The sequence below is a fragment of the Mauremys reevesii genome, linkage group 15 (genome assembly GCF_016161935.1).
Source record: "Mauremys reevesii isolate NIE-2019 linkage group 15, ASM1616193v1, whole genome shotgun sequence".
NCBI lineage: Eukaryota > Metazoa > Chordata > Testudines > Geoemydidae > Mauremys > Mauremys reevesii.
The window spans coordinates 19,834,422-19,857,558 of NC_052637.1; the positions used below are offsets into that span (position 1 = coordinate 19,834,422).

General features: G+C 45.0%; 1 protein-coding gene across 1 annotated transcript; it reads right to left on the reverse strand.

Moving 5' to 3' along the window:
• Positions 1-9,804: 9,804 nt before the first annotated feature.
• Positions 9,805-22,990, reverse strand: TMEM220 (transmembrane protein 220). Its single transcript, XM_039502341.1, has 6 exons — positions 22,666-22,990; positions 18,890-18,919; positions 18,168-18,228; positions 15,772-15,895; positions 13,815-13,874; positions 9,805-10,585 (listed from the first exon to the last, which is right to left on the reverse strand). Exons 1-6 carry the CDS (start codon positions 22,753-22,755, stop codon positions 10,453-10,455), a joined length of 498 nt encoding a protein of 165 aa, XP_039358275.1. The 5' UTR covers positions 22,756-22,990; the 3' UTR covers positions 9,805-10,452.
• Between the last annotated feature and the right edge of the window lie 147 nt (positions 22,991-23,137).

A 23,137-nucleotide genomic window follows, 5' to 3' on the forward strand; every position in this document is an offset into this window, starting at 1 on the left:
GCCATGGTGTTTCTGTTGATAGAAAGTCTGCACGATGATGCTTACAGCTTCAAGCCTGATAAATAGAGCCTCAGTGCTGCCCACCTTCTCCTCTCAGAGCTGGTGTCTTAGAAGCTTTACTTCTTCAAGAAGCAAGAAACAAGGTCTAGCTCCCTGCTGTAGGGCAGAGGATGCCTAGCCAACAACTCAACACAACCTGAAATAAATGCAACTTGATTTGGACAACTTCTGCTTGAAACAGTTAAAAGTGAACAATTTGTTACTTATTGTGGCACAAGCAACATTAAAAGGTGTGTGGTAACACTAGCAAGGAGTTATTAGTGCATCTTTATTAGTCACACTGTGTTATGAAATGGAAATGTTACCCCGATCAGGTGTGATTCAGCTTCTTTTCAAACACTAACATTGATATTCTTCAGCCTGTCAGTAGTTTGCTTCCTGAAATCAGCAGAAGTTGTAGATACTTTGCACCTCTAAAAACCAGATTCCTTTGAATGTTTTTGTTTTTTGTCTAGGGAGAGGATTTATGATTTTGTAGATGAAATGCTCAGGGAGATTATCCCTGTATTGACTGGATATATGTCACCTCAGGAGAGGATGCAGAAATAAAATGTCTAGATGCCATGAATGACGACTTCTTGGATCTGCTAGTCCTGTAACCCACAAGGGGAGAGGCAAGTCTTGATTAAGTCCTAAGTGGAGCACAGAGTCTAATATATATATATATATATATATATATATATATAGTTCAGTTATATATATAACTGAACTACTGAGTAATAGTGGCCATAATGTAATTAAATATAACATCCTTGTAGGGGGAAAATACAAAAGAAACCCACCACAGTAGCATCTAACTTCAAAATGGGGAACTACACAGAAATGAGAGAGCCAGGTAAACAGAAATTAAAAGGAATAGTCACAGCAGTGAAATGCCTGCAAGACACCTTGATGCTATTTAAACTAACTATAATAGAGGCTCAAACTAAATATATAGCCCCAAATAAAAAAATAAAACAGTAAGATATGCCACCATGGCTCAACAGCACTGTAAAAGAGGCAGTTACAGGCAATAAGACATCCTTGAAAAATTGGAAGTGAAATCCTACTGAGGAAAATAGAAAGGAGCATAAACTCTGGCAAGTCTAGTGTAAGTGTGACTAGGCAGCCCAACAAAGAATTTGAAGACCTGCTAGCAAAGGCAGTACATCAGATGCAGGAAGCCTGCCAAACAATCAGTGGGGCCACTGGACAATCAAGGTCCTAAAGGAGCACTCAAGAGAAGGCCATTGAGAATCTAAATTAATTCTTTGTATCTGTCTTCACTGCAGAGGAAGTGAGGGAGATTCCCACATGAGCTATTCTTTTTCGGTGACAAATCCCACACTGAGGTGTCAGTACGGAAGGTTTTGGAACAAATTAAATTAAACCATAATAAATTACCAGGGTCATGATATTCACCCAAGAGTTCTGAAGGAACTCAAATATGAAACTGCAGAACAGCTACAGTGCAGGTAGTTTTTGAATGGGGTGAAACCTGGGAGTATGCAAGACAAATCAGACTTCTGAAAGGGGCACAGTAGTCTGGAAAGGTGGAGAGCTGCTGGCTTAAATTACAGTTGTGTCCGAAAGTCCTAATCAGGGTTTGGACAGCCTATTGTTAGATTATCACAGTGTTGGTGGATTGTCTTGGAAATGTGTTAATTAAAATATCAGAGAACCAATATCTGCTTAGAGTATGAACACAGTTTTATTGAATAATTCTGTAGTTAGGAGGGTTTGCGTATCATTCATATGCTTAATTATTTTAAAAAATAAATTCATATAGTCCATGAGCATATTTTCAAAAAGTCAGTACAATAAGGTAAATATATTGGAGTGGAGGACTTTCAAAATAAAAATCAAAGTTATGCTTGTACTTTGAAGCTGTTCATCCCACCATCCCATTAGGCAGGTGGTGTTTAGCATGATGATGGCATTTTCTTCTAGAAGGCTTTTTGCTTGAAGTCCTCTGATATGAACAGAGCATGTGAGAAGTAAAGTAGGATGGTATTTTAAACCAGTGGTTGTGGTAGATCAAGACTAATGGAGAGCTTAAATTACTTTTGATAGCTGGTATGGGTGAAAATATTAAGTTAATGTTTTGTTTAGTTTGAGTTAAAACCTGATTAAAAATAAGTAGTGGTCAAAAGCACCCTTTTTCTTTTGTTATAAAGGCCACTATTAAGAGTACTGCTTGATGCTGATAAGTAAAGTAAGCTATTACTTTGGTTTATTTTGTCTGTGATGCAGAATGCTTCTAGCAATTGACTTCTCTGGTGCACTGTATCTTTATTCTGTCCCCACCCACACTGTCTAAATTTGATGCAAGATCACATGTATTCCCATGCCTTCACAGCCTGCTTCTGTGCCATTTATTTCCACCCATACCAATTATAAAAATTGTTGAACAAGAGAATCTTTCACCATATGCTTATGACTGTGCTTTCTTCATATACTACTTTCACTCTCATGCTATCACTGATCAGAAACTGATGAAGGGTCATGCAGTTCTCATGAGTTTTTTTACTTTGCTTCTATCTGCTGTGTTGTGAAAGTCAGATGTACAGGAATAGTACAGTGCTATTGTCTGCAGTGGTGGAGGGAAACTGAAGGTGGAAAGAAGAGAGTGAAGATTATTGGATGAACAGGTGGGAGAAGACAAAACTAAAGAAGGGGATGACCAGTGGTCTAGCACAGTATTTCCCAAATGGTAGGTCTTGACCCACCATTGGGTCACGGGAAGATTCTAGATGGATTGCCACATCCAGGGCTGGATTTACCCATCACTGGGCCCTAGCCTGGGCAAACATATGCTATTCCTGGCCCACTGTGGGTGGGAGGTATGGGGGAGAGGGAGGACTGGAGAGCAAGCCACCCTGCAGCAACAGCTTCTGTTCTACAGGACTAAGCCTGACTCCCTGCTCTGGTGATGCGACCAGGGGCATAGCATCACTTAAATTTGGCCTGGCCACCCTTGATTGATGCTGTGACCCCATGCTCCATATCGCAATGCCACTCAAATTTGGCCCAACTGACAGAGGGGGAGCCTCCCATAACACCTGGAGTGGGAAGCCAGTCCCACAGGACAGGAGCTGCTACAGTGAGGTGAATGAGGAGTGGGGTCACTTTCCAACCCCTTCCTCTCAAGCCTTCCCTCTGCATTGTGCCTGGATTAGGGTTGCAGGGCTTGGGCAGAGAGGACATATATGTAATGGTGGGTCATTAAAAAAAAGAAGACAAAATGGAATTGGTGGGTTGACTTAATAAAAAGTTTGGCAACCACTAGTCTAGCAGTAATATATCTGGTTCTTGCTGAAGGACAACCTAAAAAGGTGTAATATTGACATTGACACTTGGGAGACACTTGCCCAGGATCACTTAAAATGGAGTGAAGTCCTAGATGGTGGTCCCCTGCATTTTGAACTTGCTCACCAACAAGCTGAAGAGGACAAAAGGCGCAGGAGGAAGGAGAGACTGGTTTCCAGTCATGGTCAACAACCTCCTGCTGAGCCTGAAAACATCTGCCCTCATTGTAATGGAACTTGTGGTTCAAGGATTGGCCTTATTAGCCACCTCAGGACCCATAACTCCCATGGAAGATGATCATACTCGGTAAAGAGTGATTGCCCATCATCATCTGGTCCTTTTCTCTCTCGGCCAGCTGTGGATGGAATACTCCTGTGCGAATGGGAGCTATGTCTTGTCTCCCCATCTAGTGACCTCCACCTTGCCCAGACTAAAGTAGGACCACAGTAATAGTTTTAACCTAGCTTTAAAAAAAAAAAATTCTAAAGTTTTGACACTTTGCTGAAATCCCAGCATGTATCATTCTGTGATGACATATTGAGAGAATATCTTCAGCAAACCATACAGCACCAGTAAGAAGTCAGAGCCTAGTCTTTTCCCCACTCCCCTTCTTTTAGAGAAAAAAAAAAGCCATGTATGTGTTATGTGCCACTTAGAGCCTAATTAATAGTTAGCTTTTTTTTTTAGTTTAGCGTAAATTTAATTTTACATGGACTGTAAAGATAACACTTAAAATTCTGACACATTCTGTTGGCATATCATATGTTGGCATATGTTAAGGGCTGTTATAAAGGTGAGGTTATAAATTGTTCTCCTGAATCTGATTAATCTGCAGCAAGGGAGATCTAGGTAAAGATATTTGGGGGGAAACTTTCTAACTATAAGGATAGTTAAGCAGTGGAATAGATTTCCAAGAGAGGCTGTGAAATCCTCATCATTAGAGGCTTTTAAGAACAGGTTAGATAAACATCTGTCAAAAATGGTCTAGGTAGACTTGGTCCTAACTCCACCAGAGAGGTCCTTTGGGGCCATCTGCCTGTCCCAAGTCAGGGTAAAGGAGGAGGGTTGGGCGTGGGGCTAGCAACTCCACCCTGTAAAAATCAGCTTGCTACAGAAACGCCAACAATAGAGTTAACAGAGACTTTTAGCCTGGAAAAAGAAGGGTCTTCAACTCGAAGATGCATGACGCTGGGTGGTGAAAGCCGCGAGGAAGCCACTAAGCCGATCACCCTTCTTGCAGCCAGGAGGATTACCATCGGCACATGGAACGTGAGGACCATGTACGAGTCAGGAAAGACGGCGCAGGTTGCAGCAGAGATGAGGAGCAACAACCTGACCCCTAGACTTGGTCCTGCCTCAGTGCAGGGGGTTGGACTAGATGATCTCTCAGGGTCCCGTCAAGCCCTACCTTTCTATAATTCTGTAAGTGTGGTAATGTAACCTATCGCTTCAATTAACCTCGCTACCACATAACTGGAGGAAAGTTAATGAATTGTCAATTTTTAAGAAATGCTTCAGAGGTGATCCTGGCAATTACAGGCTGGTAAACCTAACTTCAGTGCCAGGCAAATTCATTGAAATTATAGTAAAGAACAGAATTATCAGACACAAGTGAACAAACTCTATTAGAGAAGAGTCAATATGAGTTTTTGTAAAGGGAAATTGTGCCTCACCAATCTATTAGCATTATTTGAGTGTATAAAGAGCATGAGGAAAGGGTAATCCAGTTCATGTAGTATACTTGTACTTTCAGAAAGCCTTTGACAAGGTCTGTAGTAAGGCAGAGTGGCCTCCCTCTAGTACAGAGGGAGGTAATTCCCCCTGGTGGGTACAGCTAACCCCACCTTGCTCACAGGAAATGCAGGGGCACGGCAGGAAGTATAAGAGCAGGGTGCTGTAGCTCAGTTGGGGCTGGACCAGAGAAAGATGCAGACGTCCCTCCCAGGGAGTTGAACCCTCAGTTGAGCCTGTGACCGGCAGCAGAGAGAAAAGTCAAACCACTGCCCCAGGAGACAGGAGGAAGGGCTGCCTGACCACAAGTCTGAGAGCTAGGTCAAAGTGGTGATAGAGCAGCACCAGCAGGAAGTAGCCCAGGGAAACAAGAAGTTGGTCTGGTTGTACTGCTGAGACGTGAGGCAACCATCACATGTCTCGTCAGATGTTCGGCTGCGTGCGTGTGCTCTCTCTGTGTGCTGCACTGACTCTGGCCAGATAGCCTGTACAGTAGGCTCCGATCAAACTACCCAATAAGACCACAAGACTTGGTTTAACAGCGAAGGCGCCTGGCCAGGTTTATTACCAACAAAGCACGGTGCTAATGCCCCTGCTCAATGGTTACAGGTACACTAACACGTATGCCCATGACAATGGATACAGCTGTCAGTGAAGGGACTTTCCACTGTCCCCTGAGCTGGACAAAGACGCTCCCTCTGAGATACATCTTTATATACTGATACAAACAAGTTATGTATCACCCTTGACGTATGTGATGTATTAGGGTGCCACCCATTGCCTTGTACCTGTAGGTTTGATCAAAACAGCTCTATTCTTCATGCTGTCATCCTGACCTTATCCTTAAGATGGGTCAGCATGTCCCTGTTAACTGTGGGGAATGTTTATCAGGGTGTTCTGGTACCACCCTTCCGGAATGTGCTTGTGTGAGTGTTTTGTGCCTAGCACCTCTTAGAAATATGTGTTTTTGCAATATCAGCCCTATGCTTGCTAAATTCTCTGAGCAGGACCTTCCTCTTGCTCCCAACTTAACTTTGCTTTATATCAGCAAGGTTTTGACTACTTTAGCGCAGGCCTCATACCAGGCCTCTGATACATGGGATTATGTTTCAGGCCCTATTCCTACTACAGCATGTTTCCCCACTGACCCCATGGTAGGATTACCCATCACTTCTAGAGCCCTGGGCAGGGACTCAGTGGAGCAGGATGGACCTGTGTCCCCCTACCCTGGCCCTGTATGTGGGGCTGGGTGCATGCTAACTTTTTGGCCAGAAGGCCGAAAATGCTGCCTGTTTGTTTGCTCAGCCCTCACCTTAGCAGGCCTGAGATATAGACTACCTGTTAACATGCTGAACCTGCCCCCAGCAGGTTGAACTGTAAATTGCGTGACTGCAAGCCAGGCTGCCAACCACTTCAACTGACAGGTGTACTGATCCCCCAATGCTGCCACAGGGGGTGCCCTAACAAAGCTTACAAGGTCCCACACCATAGGCTTTTAAGCAAAGTAAGCAGTTATGGGATAAGAGGGAAGGTCCTCTCATGAATCAGTAACTGGTTTAAAAGATAGGAATCAACAGGTAGGAATAAATGGTCAGTTTTCACAATGGAGGGAGGTAAATAGTGGGGTCCCCTGCAATTTTGGGACCTGTTCTGTTCAATATATTCATCAATGATCTGGAAAAGGGAGGTAAACAGTGAGGTAGGAAAGTTTGCAGATAATACTAAATTACTTAAAACAGTTACTACTGGGGAAGAGGAAAATGGGTCAGATTCTCATCAGATTCTTCTGGTGTAAAACTGGAATAAATCTGGATCTTGTTGCATTTACTCCAGATTTACACTGGTGTATGCAAGATCAGAAGTTGGTCAATAAGCACGTTTACAAGTCTTAAAATTCTGAGCTAAGCCAGTGGTTCTTGCACTGAGTATGTCTATACTGCACTTAAAAACCCATGTCTGACCTGTCAGCTGACACAGGCCTATGGGCTGTTTAACTGTGGTGTAGATGTTCAGGTTCGGGCTGGAGCCTGATCCCTAGAACCCTCCCCCTCCCAGGGTCCTGGAGCCCAGGCTTCAGCCCACACCCAACTGTCTACACTGCAATTAAACAGCCAGAGCTCAAGACAGCTGACATAGGCCAGCTGCAGGTATCTAACCGCAGCATAGGTATACCCTCTGAGCTATGCAGAGCTCCTTTCTCAATGAAGACGTGACAATTAGGGGATTGTGTCTATGTACAATTTATGAATTTCCATTTGATAATCTATATGGAGAGTTTATAATATCAATCTATAAATGCCATTTTGATTGTGAGGCTACTCTGCCTTCTCTGCTGACCTTTTACCTCCATCTTGGACTGAAATTCCAAGGCGGAGTGACACAGACTAACAATGGAGGGTCGTTAAACTTTGACTCTTCTCTATGTACATGGAAGCACCATTGAAGGGATATCTCAGTTGTCTGAGCTGAATGGATCACTAAAAAGAACCGGCCAAGGCCAACTCCATGTCAGTGGAAAATCTGAGCAGCCCAGGCCAAACCCACTCCCCAGCACATTGACACCTAGCAACCAACAACCCAGAGGGTAACAGGGAAACTGAGCAAAGACCTTAGCTCAAGAGGCGGAGGGATAAAGCATTGGTTTCTGGTAGAAGGGATAGACACCTGGGAACTAAGAAGGTGAGAGAAAGTGCGTGAGAGCTTGAACATGGGTTCACAACAGCTTGGCTGAGCTCAGGGGTAATTAGCATGGACTATGCTTTAACCTGTATTTCTCTGTGCTGACTTAAGGATTTTCAGATTCTGTTGCCGGGTGACTAATAAATAGTACCTTGTTTTGCAAAGGCTGCCTGTGTTGCTGTAATATTCACTGAGAGCCCTGCATCATGGAAGGGACAATACAAGTCTCCCACATGAGTCTGGCTGGGCTGTATTTGCTGCATGCAGGGAGCCATGGAGAGACAGGGATTGCTGGTGCGAACAGCCCAGTCTTGGAACCCACAAAGCCTGTGGACTGCATGCACCCTTGGGGCCCAGCCCACTAAAGGAGTCACTCCCAGGAGACCTGTTACCGGCTGGGACACAGACCAGACCCTGTGACTCCATGATGACAAGGGCATAGAAGTGTTGTTTTTGTCTAAATCTGTACATTTCTTGGAGTATCTAAAGAGTAATTGTGTTAAACCTTTGCAAAGCTTGTGTGTTATGCGCATCAATGATCACATAGCCCTGGAAAGAGACACAGTAAACCAGACTGCCCATAAGCACTGGGAAAAGGTTTGCTAAGGTTATCACTGTGTCTTGTGGGGTCAGAACCAGCCAGGATGTGGGGCTGGGTCAGCTAGACCACCAGCTCCACTTCTCTAAAGGGGCAATGGGTAGAGTCTGGGCCCAATTAGCCTGCCCGAGGGGCCAAAGGCTCAGACAAACCTTGCTGGATCCTTCCCAGACTAAGGGAATCTTAAGAGCACATGGTTCCCTGTTAGGACAGAAACAGCAGCCTAGTGAGCATCCAGCAGGGGGAGCTGTATCAGAGCTGGGACAAAATGTCAGTCTTCAGCCAGTGACTCTTCCTGCTAAGTGTAGCTCAAAACAGGACCCTCTTAGGGCTTCATGACCAACTAAAAGTATCTATCCCCCCCCACACACACACACAGCTCTGCACAACTGACTTGTGTCCTCCTTTGTTGAGTGCGTATTTACTGAAAATTAAGCTATGCTCAAATTTGCAGACAACTCCAAAATTAAAGAAGGGGAGCAAATGCACAGCAAACAGCAAAGTGAGACTGCCATTATTTTTCACGGCTGAAAGTTTGTCAGAGAGTGAGACTTGAAGGCTTCTCCTTCAGAGAAATTCTCAAAGAGTTGCCCTTTTTTCAAAATAGCCAGCATCTCCCATTATTCTCAGTAGGATGGAGGGCAAACACTGCCCTCAGTTAGGATGCCCTCTTTCAAAATGGTGACTGCCTCCCATTGTTCCCAGTGAGAATTAATCAAAACAGAGCTCAGGGAAGATGGTATGCAGGCTTTTGGAAGGCAGAGAGGAAGCTGTGAGGAGCAGTGGCGGTGGCAGTTCCTGAGGGCAGCTTCTGGCCTCAGTCCCATTGAAAACAATATGAGAATGCAACCATTTAAAAAGAGATAGTAGGACTTAATGGAATTTGCTATAGAACATTTATCAGTGCTGCTGAACTTTTAATTATGAAGAACAGCAAAAAAGTGACCAATACCCTTAAAATATTTCTCCAAATGTAGTCAGCCTCCCTAAAATCTCATGCACAAAGAGTCTGTGTTATTCCATTAATAACATCAATACGGACAAAAAAAAACCCTTGACAAAAGATACTAAATTTCTAAAAATACCCATTTAATTTTAACTAACATAATTACTTGTAAATGCTTAGAAAATTCATTCTATATTCAAATGGCAAATGATTAAGCTTGGAGAGGACATATGGTATTTGTCATACAGAGGGTAATCCCTGCTTAATCTTAACTATGAAACTGCAATTGGTGCCTCCGTAACAAACGGTAGGAAGGGAAAGACCAGCTTGATGTAATGACTTGGCTAAGGTCACACAGGAGGTCAGTGGCGGAGTAGGGAATAGACTGCAGGCCTCTGACTCCTAGGCTGGTTTCCTCGCCCCGGCCCATAGTACCTATCAATCCTTCCCATTGTCCCACATTTTAGTTGGCCCATGAGTCAGTAATAAAGACCACAACAGCCACACTTGCCACCTTTAATACTTTGTGGAGAAGATTTCTAAATTTGTGATTCAGCTGAAAAGCAATGGTACAGTTATCCAAAAACCTTCTGAATTCTGTGTCCACTTTCAGCCTGGGCATGACAGAGTCTGAGCTATTCTCATTGACTAAACAGACAGAACAGCTATCCCTGCTACTTTCAGATCTCCCAGCAGCCACTGATATCACTGCCCATAAGAATATGGCTGCTCACCTTAAGGCCCTGAGGGAGGAGGAGAGGATCTCCTTTGAATGCTTCTGTCCTTTCTAAGAGTTCCTAGCAGATGCTGCTGTACAATTGCTCATCCACACTAAGGGCACATATTTACCGGGATCTAGTCTGCCCCTGCTCTTGTTCATTGTGGTACTGGAGGAGACAGTGATACAGGAGCTGTGGTGTCATCACTACATGAAGGACACAGTTTGAAATCCACAGGTTGGTGCACGGAAAGAGGAGATGGCTGGATAGTAATGATAACAAATCTCAAACTGCGCTGTTTGAGGCAGCAAAGTGCTCCTGGGTCCATAGCTGCAGTTCCTGTTGGTCCGATACCAGTTTTCAACTGAGAACTGAAAGCTGAAGGCAAATAGCTGTTAGAATATTTATTGTGTGTGTTTGTTCCTTTCTGGTTAAATCACAGTTTTGCAGTGAGTTGGCCAGGATGATCGCATCTCTGAGTTCACGTAAATGTAAAGCCATGTTACAAAGGGGAAGAGAGAGAGAGAAATTGCAACCATCAGACGAATTCCACCCAGAGGATTTCTAGAAAGAACAAAAGACAATAGTGTTATTTCAGATCAAACCCAGCTAGCAACAGAGATGCCTGGGCTTGGGATGAGATTCCTCATCACACTGAGGAGCCTGGAGAAAAGCAGTGCTGATGAGCTGCAATCAGCATGCCACAAAATCTCCCTGGCCGCTGCTGCTATAGGTGGCTTCTCTGAAGCTTTTGTGCCTGCTCCCAAACTCTGCCTCTACTGTGACAGGAGAACGGAGCAGGCAGCAGCACCTGTCCAGGAGCCTGCCCACTTGTTCTCCTTCTCTGCTCCTTCCCTACCTGCACTGAAGAGCTGCTCAGCTGTCCCAAGTTCATGTGGCTACATCCCCCTCAACTTTTAGTGATGGACATCAAAGACTCCCTTCCTGCAGCAGCACAGAGCTAGACCCTGTTCAGCAAGTAAGAATCCAGGCAGTGTCAGAGCAATGGAAGGAAGAATGGCAGGGATTTCAACCCAGAGGCAGAAAGCAGCCAGATTTTACAAAGAGTACCCCAAGGCAATGGTCCCAACTAAACTGCAGCACGTTGCAGACTGCTCTGGATACGAGCAATGCTCATTGAATAGCTGTTCATTTTCCAACCCCATCTTCAAAGTCAGAGCTGGTACAGGTTTTCCAAACACTGAGGTCTTTGCTCTGATGCTGGTTTAATGCCCAGCACAATTTTGTCATCTCCCTCCCAGGCTCCATCACCCTCTCCTCCTAAGATGACTGCAGGCTGCAGAGAATCTGCTTACGCCGATGGCAGCAGAGTCATCCCACTCCTCATTAGGGTCCTTTCTTACATACATTATGCCCCATTACTAGTGTGCAGCGTGGGAGGCTGGCTGCACTGGGCCAGCCACCAAGCACTCTCTTTGCTCCACCAGGAACTCTCTCACTCAGCAGGGACTCAGAGTGGGTAACACAGGAATTGCTGCCTGCATCTGGCTGCTATGTGTATCTAGGGTGACCAGACGTCCCAATAAAATTGGGACTGTCCCAATATTTGGGTGGTTGTCCTGCGTCCCGACCGATCTTTGTCCGGGACGCAATTTGTCCCAATATTTTGCTCCACCAGCAGCACTGGTTTTTTTGTTTTTTTCTTTTTTTTCTCCACCAGCGGACCTCCCTCCCCATGTGTCCCGATATTTTTTTCATCTCATCTGGTCACCCTATGTGCATCCCACCTCAAGGAAACAATCAGACAGCACTCCACTCCAAGGATGTGGGCTGGCAACCTAAGCAACAAAGGATATTCCCAGTAGAGTGACAGATAGCAAGTGTGAAAAATCAGGACTGGGGTGGAGGTTAATAGGCACCTGTATAAGACAAAGCCCCGAATATCCGGCCTGCCCCTATAAAATCGGGACATCTGGTCACCCTAATTCCCAGTGAAGGCTGCTATACAGCAAATGCCACTGTGTGGAGGTGCTGAAGCACATGCTGAGGTCCAGCAAAGAGGCTCGGCGCAATGGGATAGGCAGATCAAATTATAGTCACATTAAAAGGAAAAAACATTAATACAACAGTAAGGTAACACAACTGAAATAAAGTCAGGGGATGCAAAAGTGAAGATTCCCACAGCAATGACACTGACCTCAGCATAAAGCACTAGTCACTGTGCTAACTAGCCACCAACTCAGCCCTACTGCATTTTATTAGAAATGTTTAACAAAAAACATAAAAACAAGAAAAGAGATTGAGTGAGAGGGAGACAGACAATATGGCATGTGTACTCCAACAGAGTTACTGTTCAGGTCTCTACAGGGGCTGCGGGGGCAGTGCTTGCAGGTGCAGGCAGCACATGGAGACCCGCTCCCCCCTTCCCTCCAAGGGGTGCGCAGAGACATGCCAGCGGCAGGCAGCCACAGCAGGCAAGCAGCCTGCTTGAGCCCTGCTGCGCTGCCTGTGGTAAGCGCCTCCCGGCCAGAATATGCACCTCGTACTCTCACCCTGCGCGCACGCACGCACGCACGCACACACGCACACACACACCCCAACCCCAGGTCAGAACCCCCTCCTGCACTCAAACTCTCTCAGACCCTGCTGCCCCTCTTGCACCCCACTCCCCTGCCCCACCCCGGAGCCCTCTCCTGCACCAAACTCCCTCCCAAGCCCACACCTCTCACCCTCTCCTACACCCCAACACTCTGCACCAGCCCAGAGCTCCCTCCTGCACTCAGACCCTGCACTTCCTCCATTAATATAGTAGAAAGGTGCGACCTGGGACAAGTTAACAAAATCCGTGGAGTGGCCCCCTTGCGTAAAGTATTGCCCAGCCCTGCTCTAGCACCTATCAAAATCTTTCTCAAACTGCACACCTATATCGGGAGCAGCAATCAATAAGCCACAGGCTGACACGCGCCCTGTAGCTGCTGGGCATGGCTACAGTTGTGGTCCAAAACGCATTTTAAGTGTGTACCTGGAGAGCAGCATTTTCATGTGCTAATAAGAATAATTAAACGGTCAAAATGCTGTACAAATAATCAAAACAGTATTTTCCAACCTACGGGGCACACACTCCTCAACAAGGTATTTGACATTTCAAGAGCCCAGTACTGAAGCGTCTTGCTCACATGAGTCCCCTCTACTCATCCAAGCAGTCACATGGTCACATAAGACTTATAGAATTATTATTATTCACCTATTTTTGAATTGTCTATTTGGAAAAACTGGTGGTCAGAATGGGGGGGGCGGAATTGATCTTCATATAACAGCTGAACAACAGTTGCTCATTTAAAAAAAAATCACCTTGGGAATAAAAAACCTCAGACCATTTTGGCTTAAGTTCACTTGTCAAAAAGTTCTGAGATCATGTAAACAATGTTCTAATGGAAACACTTTTGCCACCTTGGTTTTTGCAGTTACTGCCTGCACCCACTATAACACTGTGCTACCTATATACAAGACATACAGTCTCTTTTTATGAAGAAACATCCCCACCTTCAGATTCTGCAAGATTCTGCAAGTTTCCTTCAAGTTGTCCTAAGGACAAGGCTTGCCTCACCCTTCTTCCCTTTTGCTTTACACTGCTTATGACCTTGTCCTTCCAGAAACCCAAATAAACATGGTGCTGTGCCAAAGTCTGAGCAGGATTTAGACAATAACATGCAGCAAGGCAGCACACAGCCAAATCACCTATGGATAGGAAATGGCTAGCTGCAGCCAGCCCTGTAGTATATACCCTTTTACTATCACTAACCATGAATATACAAATAGATTAAAGACTTACTTTGCAGAATTGCGGCAAAGATTCATCCATATTGTAATAATCACCAGACCAAACAACTCCCTATACAAAATAAATAAATAAATGGAAAAAAAGTCAGAATACAATGCACACAAGTATTTGCTTACACAAGGGACAAATTCTCTGCAAAGAAGGGTAGGCATGCAAGCTTCCCCTAAGAGGAATTAGATTTACTGTTAAAGCAGGATCTGAGCTAACAGAAATCTGAATGAAATTCCTACCCCTCACTCCACATGCACACAACCAATTTACAGACTCTGCAGAGATTTCTGCTTCCGTTTTCTAATAGACTCCTTTTAATACTAAATATAATGATATAGCTGAATATGTACAAACTCACACCACGGCCGTTGAACCTAAATTTTTACAGAAATACAGATAAACCTGTAAACTACACCTCAGGGTATCCATTTAAACAGCAACACAAGAAACCATCACTTTTACCTTGTACACAAGGAAGCACCTTGCTTACTCAAACAAAGGAATATCTGAGTCTTTGCCTAGTGGGAGTTTGCCTCCTTCACTTTCAACCCCCTTTCCCCCAGGCTTGACAGCAGTGTGGATTGTGCCATCAAGTCTCCAACAGCTTGACAGTATTCCAGCCCAGACAAGTAAGTACATGGTACCAGCCAAACAAAATTCAGGAGATAAAAACTGATTTTTTTTTCTATTTTGTTATTTAAATTATAATAATTTTTTCTTATTAAAAATAAACCAGTTTAAAATGAAATCTGAATTTAATACAAAATATGTTAAGGCCTAAACTACTTGTATCTTTGAACATTTAAATAAACAATATGCTGAATCCATGAGCCTCTATGAATTAAGGGCTTCTTTTCTATATAGAGAAAGATGTTTTGCCCGAGTCTAACTTTTGAGGTCAAGCTTTATAAATATGGCACAATAGTTCAGCCTAAGTGATTTAGGAGACACTCTCATTTTCAAGAGACTTAGGTGAGAGTAGGAATTTAAGCTCCAGCCACTTTTCAAATATGCTTGTGTAAAACTTTCCCAGGCTGACCTGAAATAATTCACTTAATTCACAGATCACAGTTAATCCCTTTGTTTAATAAATCATTTAGCTGTGAATGTGAAACTTGTTTTGATATGGGAAGTTTATTTATCCAAAACATTTAAATTTGTTTTAATAAAAAATACATTTTATATGCTGTTGTGTGTGTTTAATTAAATTCCAGTTACCATCCTAATGAAGTTAATTTTTTGCTCATGATTTGTTTAACTATCCAGTAACTAAGTAATATATCATTTGCCCTTTTCTGACATACTAACATTTATGGTATAAGAATTTGAAAATATTAAGCTATATAATTGTTTACATAAATGTATATAGTTATAGTGCACCCTCTCAGGTAGCAAAGAGATGTACCAAATCTAGTGTAAAGGCTCTATTTAGTTGTAAATCAACACGTTGTAATGGTTATATCAACCAATGAGAGTGCACCTTTCTTCAGAAAATAACTGAAGTGCAAATGGAAAAGTTTATTAAAACTGATGATTTAAATCACTTTATTTACATCAATCCACCCTGAACACAATACTGAAAACTTACCCAATTCCTGCCTCTAAAGCTCTGGAGTCAGAACACAGGGGGCTTCCAAAGTGCACAGTGCCAGTCTTGCAAGTTTTGAAAGCCAATACTGACCCCTACCCCATCCCCATCTGTGACTGACCAAAGCAAAGGGTACGTCTACACCTGCAACCTGTGCTCACTGGCTCCTTCGTCAATGGTTTGTCCAACATACTGCTGGACTAGCAACACCCAGGCTGAGTTCCTTATGAGCCTGACTCCCTTCTTTTTAGGGCTAACCCACTCACTACAGCAACCAAAAACTGAAGCTTGGTCTGCCTGGGAGTGAGCTGCCAGAAGGACTATCTGCTTCATGCATGGGCTGTACAGATTAGGACAGAACTTACTCACCTTCCTTCCTCTTCATGCAAGATGTTACTTTTCGCATAAGTGAACAAAGAGCACCCCAAGACAATGGTCCCAACTAAACAAGCAGCAGAATGCAGATCCGACAGGCTCCTCCAGACAACATTATCTGGGGAAGAACAGACTGGAGCTACTAAATGTGTATGAACATACTACATGAAGTACATCCCAAGTCTTCCAGACTGTAAAGAAGCTGTGTGAAAATGGACCCTTCCACAAGCACTAGGAAGGAGGGATGCAGGAGCATCTGCTGCAATACTAGGCATGACCTGCTCTTTTATGTATCCAGGTGTTTTGAATGGTGAAGGAATTTTAGTCTAGAAAAACTGTTGACAAATGCAAGCTCTGGGTGGATTTCAGATTCTGAGTTCCTGGGAAACATCTCCTATGAAGACCATCACAGATCCTCCCTAGGAAACAGAAACATGCTCCACTGTTCAATGGCTTCAGAAAAGGCCATGGAGAATTATAAACTGAAGCCTCTACATAGCAAGGAGCATGACTTCCTGACACCCTATGCCCACTATCAGGCTCTTGGCAGTGACATCAGGGTGCTCCCCAAAATTCTAGGGCATGAGCTGTCCCTGCCTCAAGCAAGGCAAAATATTCCAGGAAAGATTAGAAGAGGCCTGGACACAGGCGCTTGTGGCTTACAGGTCCATACCGGAGGGCTATGTGGGGCAGAGGTAAGTGACTAACAAATGGTTCTCTGGCTGACCTCCATAACAAGTCAACAAATGGAAAACCAGAAGGCTTAACAAACAAAATCTCTTTAGGGCTGAACACTCATTACAGGCTCCCAATATAGAAGAGAGCTGTGTATGATTTTTTTTTTTTTTTTTTTTTTTTTTTTTACTTTGCAATAGGTCTACACAGAAGGCTGATGGTTCTGTTGAACTGGCTGCAGCTCAGGGCCTTTCACAGTCTTATTGATTTGGCAATATCAAGATAAAAATAATTAGGAAAAACAAATGTCCTTAAAATATACAAGTATGCAATAATAAACTTTGGCTATCTAAACCAAAAGAATCTGGAAAAGTTATTTCCCTTTCCAACACTCCTGTCTGTTTATGTTTGGCATTTATTTCAATTTGGGCATTGAAAATAGACTTTCAATTTCATTCTCAGGCTCTCCTGCACTAGCAAAATGCTGCAATTTTGAGGTTGGAAATGCTGCAGAGCAAGGTTTATTTATAAGCAGCAACTGTTATACTTTTATTTAACAAAGCCAGCATTTTAGGATGCTGCATCAACACTGCCTGTTACAGAAGAGACACCGTGCTCTCTCATGGAGACTTTACTTTGTTTTTGTCGGGATTTTCCTTAATCCAAAATAAAACTCATTCAGCATATATGGTTGTCATTTAGCATATAGAAAACAATTTTTCAAAATTCTTCCCAATGAGAGAAAAAAAATCAAGGAAACACTTCTAGTGATCTTAGATTGTATAAATCTCACTTTTATTTTCTGGGCCAAATTTGGCCTGACAGGGTCCCTGTAAATACACCCGCACCAGTCTCAGCCAGCAGATAACACTCCCCAGTGACTATACAATCTTAGAACCCCTACCATGCCATATTATAACCACTAAGGCCTGGTCTACACTGAAGGGGGATCGACCTAAGATATGCAACTTCAGCTACAAGAATAGTGTAGCGGAAGTCGACGTATCTTAGGTCGACTTACCTCATGTCCTCACGGCACAGGGTCGACTGCCGCCGCTCCCCCATCAACTCCACTTCCACCGCTTGCCGCGGTGGAATACAAGAGTCGACGGCAGATAAAGATGCAATAAATTGATCCCCGATAGATCGATCACTAATGTAGACGTACCCTAAGACTACTACACTGCTGTATGAGCACCTTGTGTGGTAATCACTGTATTTGGTAATTATATTTTTATCTCTTCAGAACACTGTACAGACATTAACCCTCAGCCCTCCTAGGAGACAGGTAAGAATTATGCTAATTTTACAGATGGGGAAACAGAGAGAAGTTCAATGACTTGCCAATGGGAGTAGCAGAGCCAAAGACTAGAACATGGAAGTTTCTGGCTCGCAGTCTCATGCTCAGCCCAATAGATCACCATTCTGTACTAGAACCAGACTATTGCAGCATAGGTGCAGTAATAAGGTTGTCTCGGAGCGAGGAATTTATTCAGAGACAATGGACTAAATCCATTTCCAGGACGTCCACCTGCAAACAGGAAGGCAGTCACCATCACTCCTAAGAATGGGCACCTCACCACCTGCAGCTGTGGACAGCTGAGCACATTTCCATGCAGCCCTGGGTTTGCATCCTACCCTGTCAAAAAATTAAAACCAATCTCTTTGGGGTGAAGATCTGACCAGTGAGTCAATTTAGAATGCCAATATCATACCTGTAATTGATGGATTAAGGCCAACAAGCACTGTAAGGACAGCAGGTACAACGTAGACCACCTGTTAGTGAGATATTGCAAGTCCACTCTGTAGCATGAGAAGGCAGAGCACAGAGAAGCAGCCACATCCCAATCCAGATCATTTGCACAATGCAGCAGAGCAGGTGATCTGGAGCAATTACAATACAGAGAGGTGATGTGGAGCCCAGAGATACTCAGATCAGGAGGTATGAGCCCCATGGAAGAAGGAGAAGAGATAGTTGGTGCCTGCCCTAGACAACGATGGCAGGGGGTGGGGGCAAGCAAAGTGGAATAAAAAACCCTGGAAGTTCCGGGCAGTTAATCAAACTTGAGTAACCTGTCCACCGCCTCCCCACACCCAGGTCACTACTCAGAGGGAAGATGATGTTCCCAATAGGTGTCATTTTAAAAAGCTGCTTATTTTATCAGGGACAATGATTTAAAGCTCATCCAAAGCAGGCTTCAGGTTTACCTGCTCCAGGCAAATTACAGAACCCATTCAGATGGTTTGAAGTCACCCACATGTTGTGGACTTGTGCGCCACAGGTCAGGCCAAAGCTAGAAGAGCCATTGTAAACCTTTCAGAAGGGGGTTGTAACAGAAAAGAGGGCAGATGTTCAACAAAGGAGCGAATTTAGGATTCTCTCCTATAAAATGCTCCAGATTCTTCAGCAGCTAGGAAAGTTTGTAGTCATACTCACTATCCACAGTCCTGCATCAGGGTCATTTATCTGGAATAACAAAGAGGTCAGAATGAGCACTCAGGCAAGATCTTACAGGCTTTCATCTGGTGTCAGGATTCTCAAACCTACATTTGTCCTCCCGGTTCGGTCAAGAATAAAAAGTACTTTATTAAAAGGATCCTCCTGGTTCAGATTTCTCTTATTTTGGAGAGGAGAGTTGGTTAGAGTCAGCATGTGTGCATAGGCACCCTGCACTGCTGTTGTCATCATCTGGATGCACATAATCGAGAATCCAGAGATCAAAATTTTGTTGTGCAGGGGAAGCACACTTTCCCCATCTATGCCAATTGTCACCAATTTAAACAGAATTATGGGTGACAGTTTCTTCTTGATAACATCAAAGAATAAGAGCAGGGGGCAGCTTTCAATGCTAACAGTAGGGCAAAACTGCCAATCTGAGCCAGCTGGAGTTTGGACTCAGTCAAGAAAGACTGTACTTTGGGTTCAGTACAATCTTGCGAATAAAGAGACCTGGGCTCTGTTCCCAACTTTACTTGGTGGGCGACCGTGCCCTCGAGCAAGTCACTTCCCCTCCCTCTGCCTCAATTGCTCCATCTGTAAAACACATCACCTCTTCAGAGGACTTTTAATTTTCTGTAATATTATATTTTGGTCAAAGATTTTGTAGATTTGCCTAAGGAAACTCTCCCCTGAGAGTCATACTTTCTCAGGTCCCTCTGGCTTGGAGGCCCAGTCATCACAAATGCCACAGTGCGCACACACCTTTTTCTTGTGCCAAAGTGTCACAATGGGGTTCAGTTACAGCTCAGGATTTATTTTACTTACCCATTTAAAAAAAAAGACTTCGAGGGCAAATAAAACATTTACCAAACAGTCAATAAAATGTCAGGACAATCAGGAGCAAGCACTTTCCAAAGTACCCAACCAGGTCTAGGACAATGATTAACAAAACTGTAAAAGCAACAAAGAATCCTGTGGCACCTTATAGACTAACAGACGTTTTGCAGCATGAGCTTTCGTGGGTGAATACCCACTTCTTCGGATGCATCTGTATTCACCCACGAAAGCTCATGCTGCAAAACGTCTGTTAGTCTATAAGGTGCCACAGGATTCTTTGTTGCTTTTACAGATCCAGATAACACGGCTACCCCTCTGATACCCCTCTGATGCATGAAAGTCTGAGCCATTTAAAAGACATTTTACTTTTTTGGGGGGGGGGGCGCCTGTTTGGTGTTCTGTACTGTAATTTAAATGAAAATCCAGGATTATAACTGGAATGCAGGGTATCAGTTACCAAGTATTTGTAACTTAACTTTCATGCGTTTAGGAACTGCTGAATAGTTATTCTGACTTTTTTTCTGTATTGTAGTGTAAATAAATTACCAAAACAATTGAAACTAGTGTAATTATATTGCATTATTTTGACAAAATGTGCAGAATTTTTAATTTTTTGATGCAGAATCCCTCCAGGAGTAAATCCTGCCACGCATCTCCACCCTCCATATGTTGAGTCATTGGCACATTAAGGGCACTCCACGGTTCTGCCTGGTGAACTGGGAAAGCCAACTTGATGTCACAGGGAAGGAATGAGGAGCTGTACATGGCAGTCATGAGGACGGGTTAAACCATTTCTGTTGTACCGGGAGAAGTGGGATGGAGAAGAGCCGGGCTTTGAGAAACCACCTATGGTATCCAGCAAACACAGCTCCTCTCCAGCATGCTTCTCCGCATCTCACATCAGCTGGAGGAGGTTGAGTAGGATGGGTAGGGAGAGGGCAGCAGGCTGACTCTGTGGTTGTGCATAGCCCTGTTACCTAGCCCAGCTCCTCTGCTTTAATACACAATCTGATGCAAAATGTAGGTCCAGTTTGCCACAGAGTCCATGGAGCCTTGCTTATGGCTTGGCTGAGGTATAGTGAAGTAACTTATCTATTTTGTCCACCCTGGGCAATCTGATTTAACGTCCGTCTAGATTTAACCTGCATTATGTACACACAGGCTATGGGGGTAGATTCCAGGCACTGAAGAACTGTATTTCCTCCTTTTCAATTTCATTGTCTATTTCAAGTCCCATTTTATGCTGTAATAATTTAATGCTGGCGAAACCTACTGTTATTTTTCTTTATGTAATATTTATTCATTACCAATTTTCCTATGTTCCCTCTTCAGTTCTGCATATAGCCAGGTTTGATAAAATACTGTCCTCTTTCCTTCTGATTTTATCACTGGAATAGACATAAAAGTTTCCTCTCATCTGACTTTCCTCATATGAATCGCTCCACCTAATTAAAGGGAATGACAATCCCAAAGAGAACTGCTCCCCGATAAAACTACACTTCCACTAAACCCCTTGAGGAGCTCAGGAAGCCCCACTCCACCATGAACAGCCCCAAACTGGCAGTGTATGATGGCAGGGTTAAGCCATGACAAAGTTTCTCTCTTATGACAGATGAAAGCTACATCACTTCTCGATGACATTCCTGAAAACATCTGGCCACAATGGGCTGCAGCAACTAACTACATAGCCAAAAATCACAGTACATGCAGCATTGCACAGAACAGAACATCACAGGGAAGTTTACACACTGGCCTGTTGTACAAGCACAGGAGCAAACTTCTCTATGAGCCATTTCCACACCAAACTCCATGAACAATAACCTGCAAATGAAAACTCCAGTCCTGTGAGCTGGCAGAGGGACCAGATTATCATTAGGGATATCAAACGATTACACAAATGAATTACAATTAGCAATTATTCACGAGACTAAAAAAAAATCAGTTTTTAATTACACTGTTAAATGATAACAGACCAACATTTATTTAAATATTTTGGATGTTTTTTACATTTTCAAATATATTGATTCCAATTACAACACAGAATACAAAGTGTACAGTGCTCACTTTATATGATTATATCAGCTTACAAATACTTGCACTGTAAAAAGATAAACAAAAAAAATAGCATATTTCAATTCACCTCATGCAAGTACTGTAGGGTGAGCTCTTTATTGTGAAAGTACAACTTCCAAACGTAAAATTATTTTTTGTGCATTCAACCCCCTCCCCCAGCCTCTTCCCCACTCACCCTCCAGCCTGCCTGACTGCAGCCCCATTCACCCCCCCTCCCCCGAGCCCCTTTCCCCATTCACCCCCCGAGCCCGACCGACCCTGGCCCCATTCACCCCCCCTCCCCCAAGCCCCTTTCCCCATTCACCCCCAGCCTGACCGACCCTGGCCCCATTCACCCCAGGCCCCTTTCCCATGCACCCCAAGCCTGACCGACCCTGGCCCCATTCGCCCCCCGAGCCCCTTTCCCCATTCACCCCCAGCCTGACCGACCCTGGCCCCATTCACCCCCCCGAGCCCCTTTCCCCATTCACCCCCCAGCCTGACTGACCGACCCTAGCCCCATTCGCCCCGAGCCCCTTTCCCCATTCACCCCCAGCCTGACCAACCTGGCCCCATTCACCCCGAGCCCCATTCCCCATTCACCCCCAGCCTGACCGACCGTGGCCCCATTCACCCCCAGCCTGACCGACCCTTTCCCCATTCACCCCCCGCCTGACCGACCCGGGCCCCATTCACCCCAGAGCCCCTTTCCCCATTCACCCCCAGCCTGACTGACCGACCCTAGCCCCATTCGCCCCCCGAGCCCCTTTCCCCATTCACCCCCAGCCTGACCGACCCTGGCCCCATTCACCCCCCGAGCCCCTTTCCCCATTCACCCCCAGCCTGACCGACCCTGGCCCCATTCGCCCTCGGCCCGGCCCCACCTGCACGGCGGCCGCCAGCCCGAAGAAGGCGGCCATGAGCAGGTTGCAGAGTCTCCATAAGCGGCCCGGCCCGTCGCAACTCCCCGCCATGGTGCAGGCCGCGCCGAGCCCCACCTCGCCCGGGCAGGTCCGGCTCGGCTCGGAACCGGGGCTAACGGAGCGAGGCGGGGCCGTGGCCAGGGCTTGGTCTCGGTCCTGGTCCTAGTCAGGGGGAGCGTAACGGGGCGGGGCTCGGTCCCCTAACAGGGGGGAGGGGTAACGGGGCGGCCGCCTAGGGGCGGGGCTCGGTCCTGGGCCTTGTCAGGGGGAGCGTAACAGGGCGGGGCTCGGTCCCCAATAGGGGGTTGGGGGTAACAGCGGGGCTCGGTCCCCTAACAGGGGGGAGGGGTAACGGGGCGGCCGCCTAGCGGCGGGGCTCGGTCCTGGGCCTTGTCAGGGGGAGTGTAACGGGGCGGGGCTCGGGCCCCAATAG

Bases quoted from the DNA above. Each gene is read 5' to 3' on its own strand.
- TMEM220 (XM_039502341.1), bottom strand. From the start codon at position 22,755: ATGGCGGGGAGTTGCGACGGGCCGGGCCGCTTATGGAGACTCTGCAAC. The intron at 18,920-22,665 runs GTGGGGCCGGGC...TTGTTATTCCAG, and splicing joins GGCTGGCGGCCGCCGTGCAG to ATAAATGACCCTGATGCAGG. The intron at 10,586-13,814 runs GTAAGTCTTTAA...TGTTCTTTCTAG, and splicing joins CTTTGCCGCAATTCTGCAAA to AAATCCTCTGGGTGGAATTC.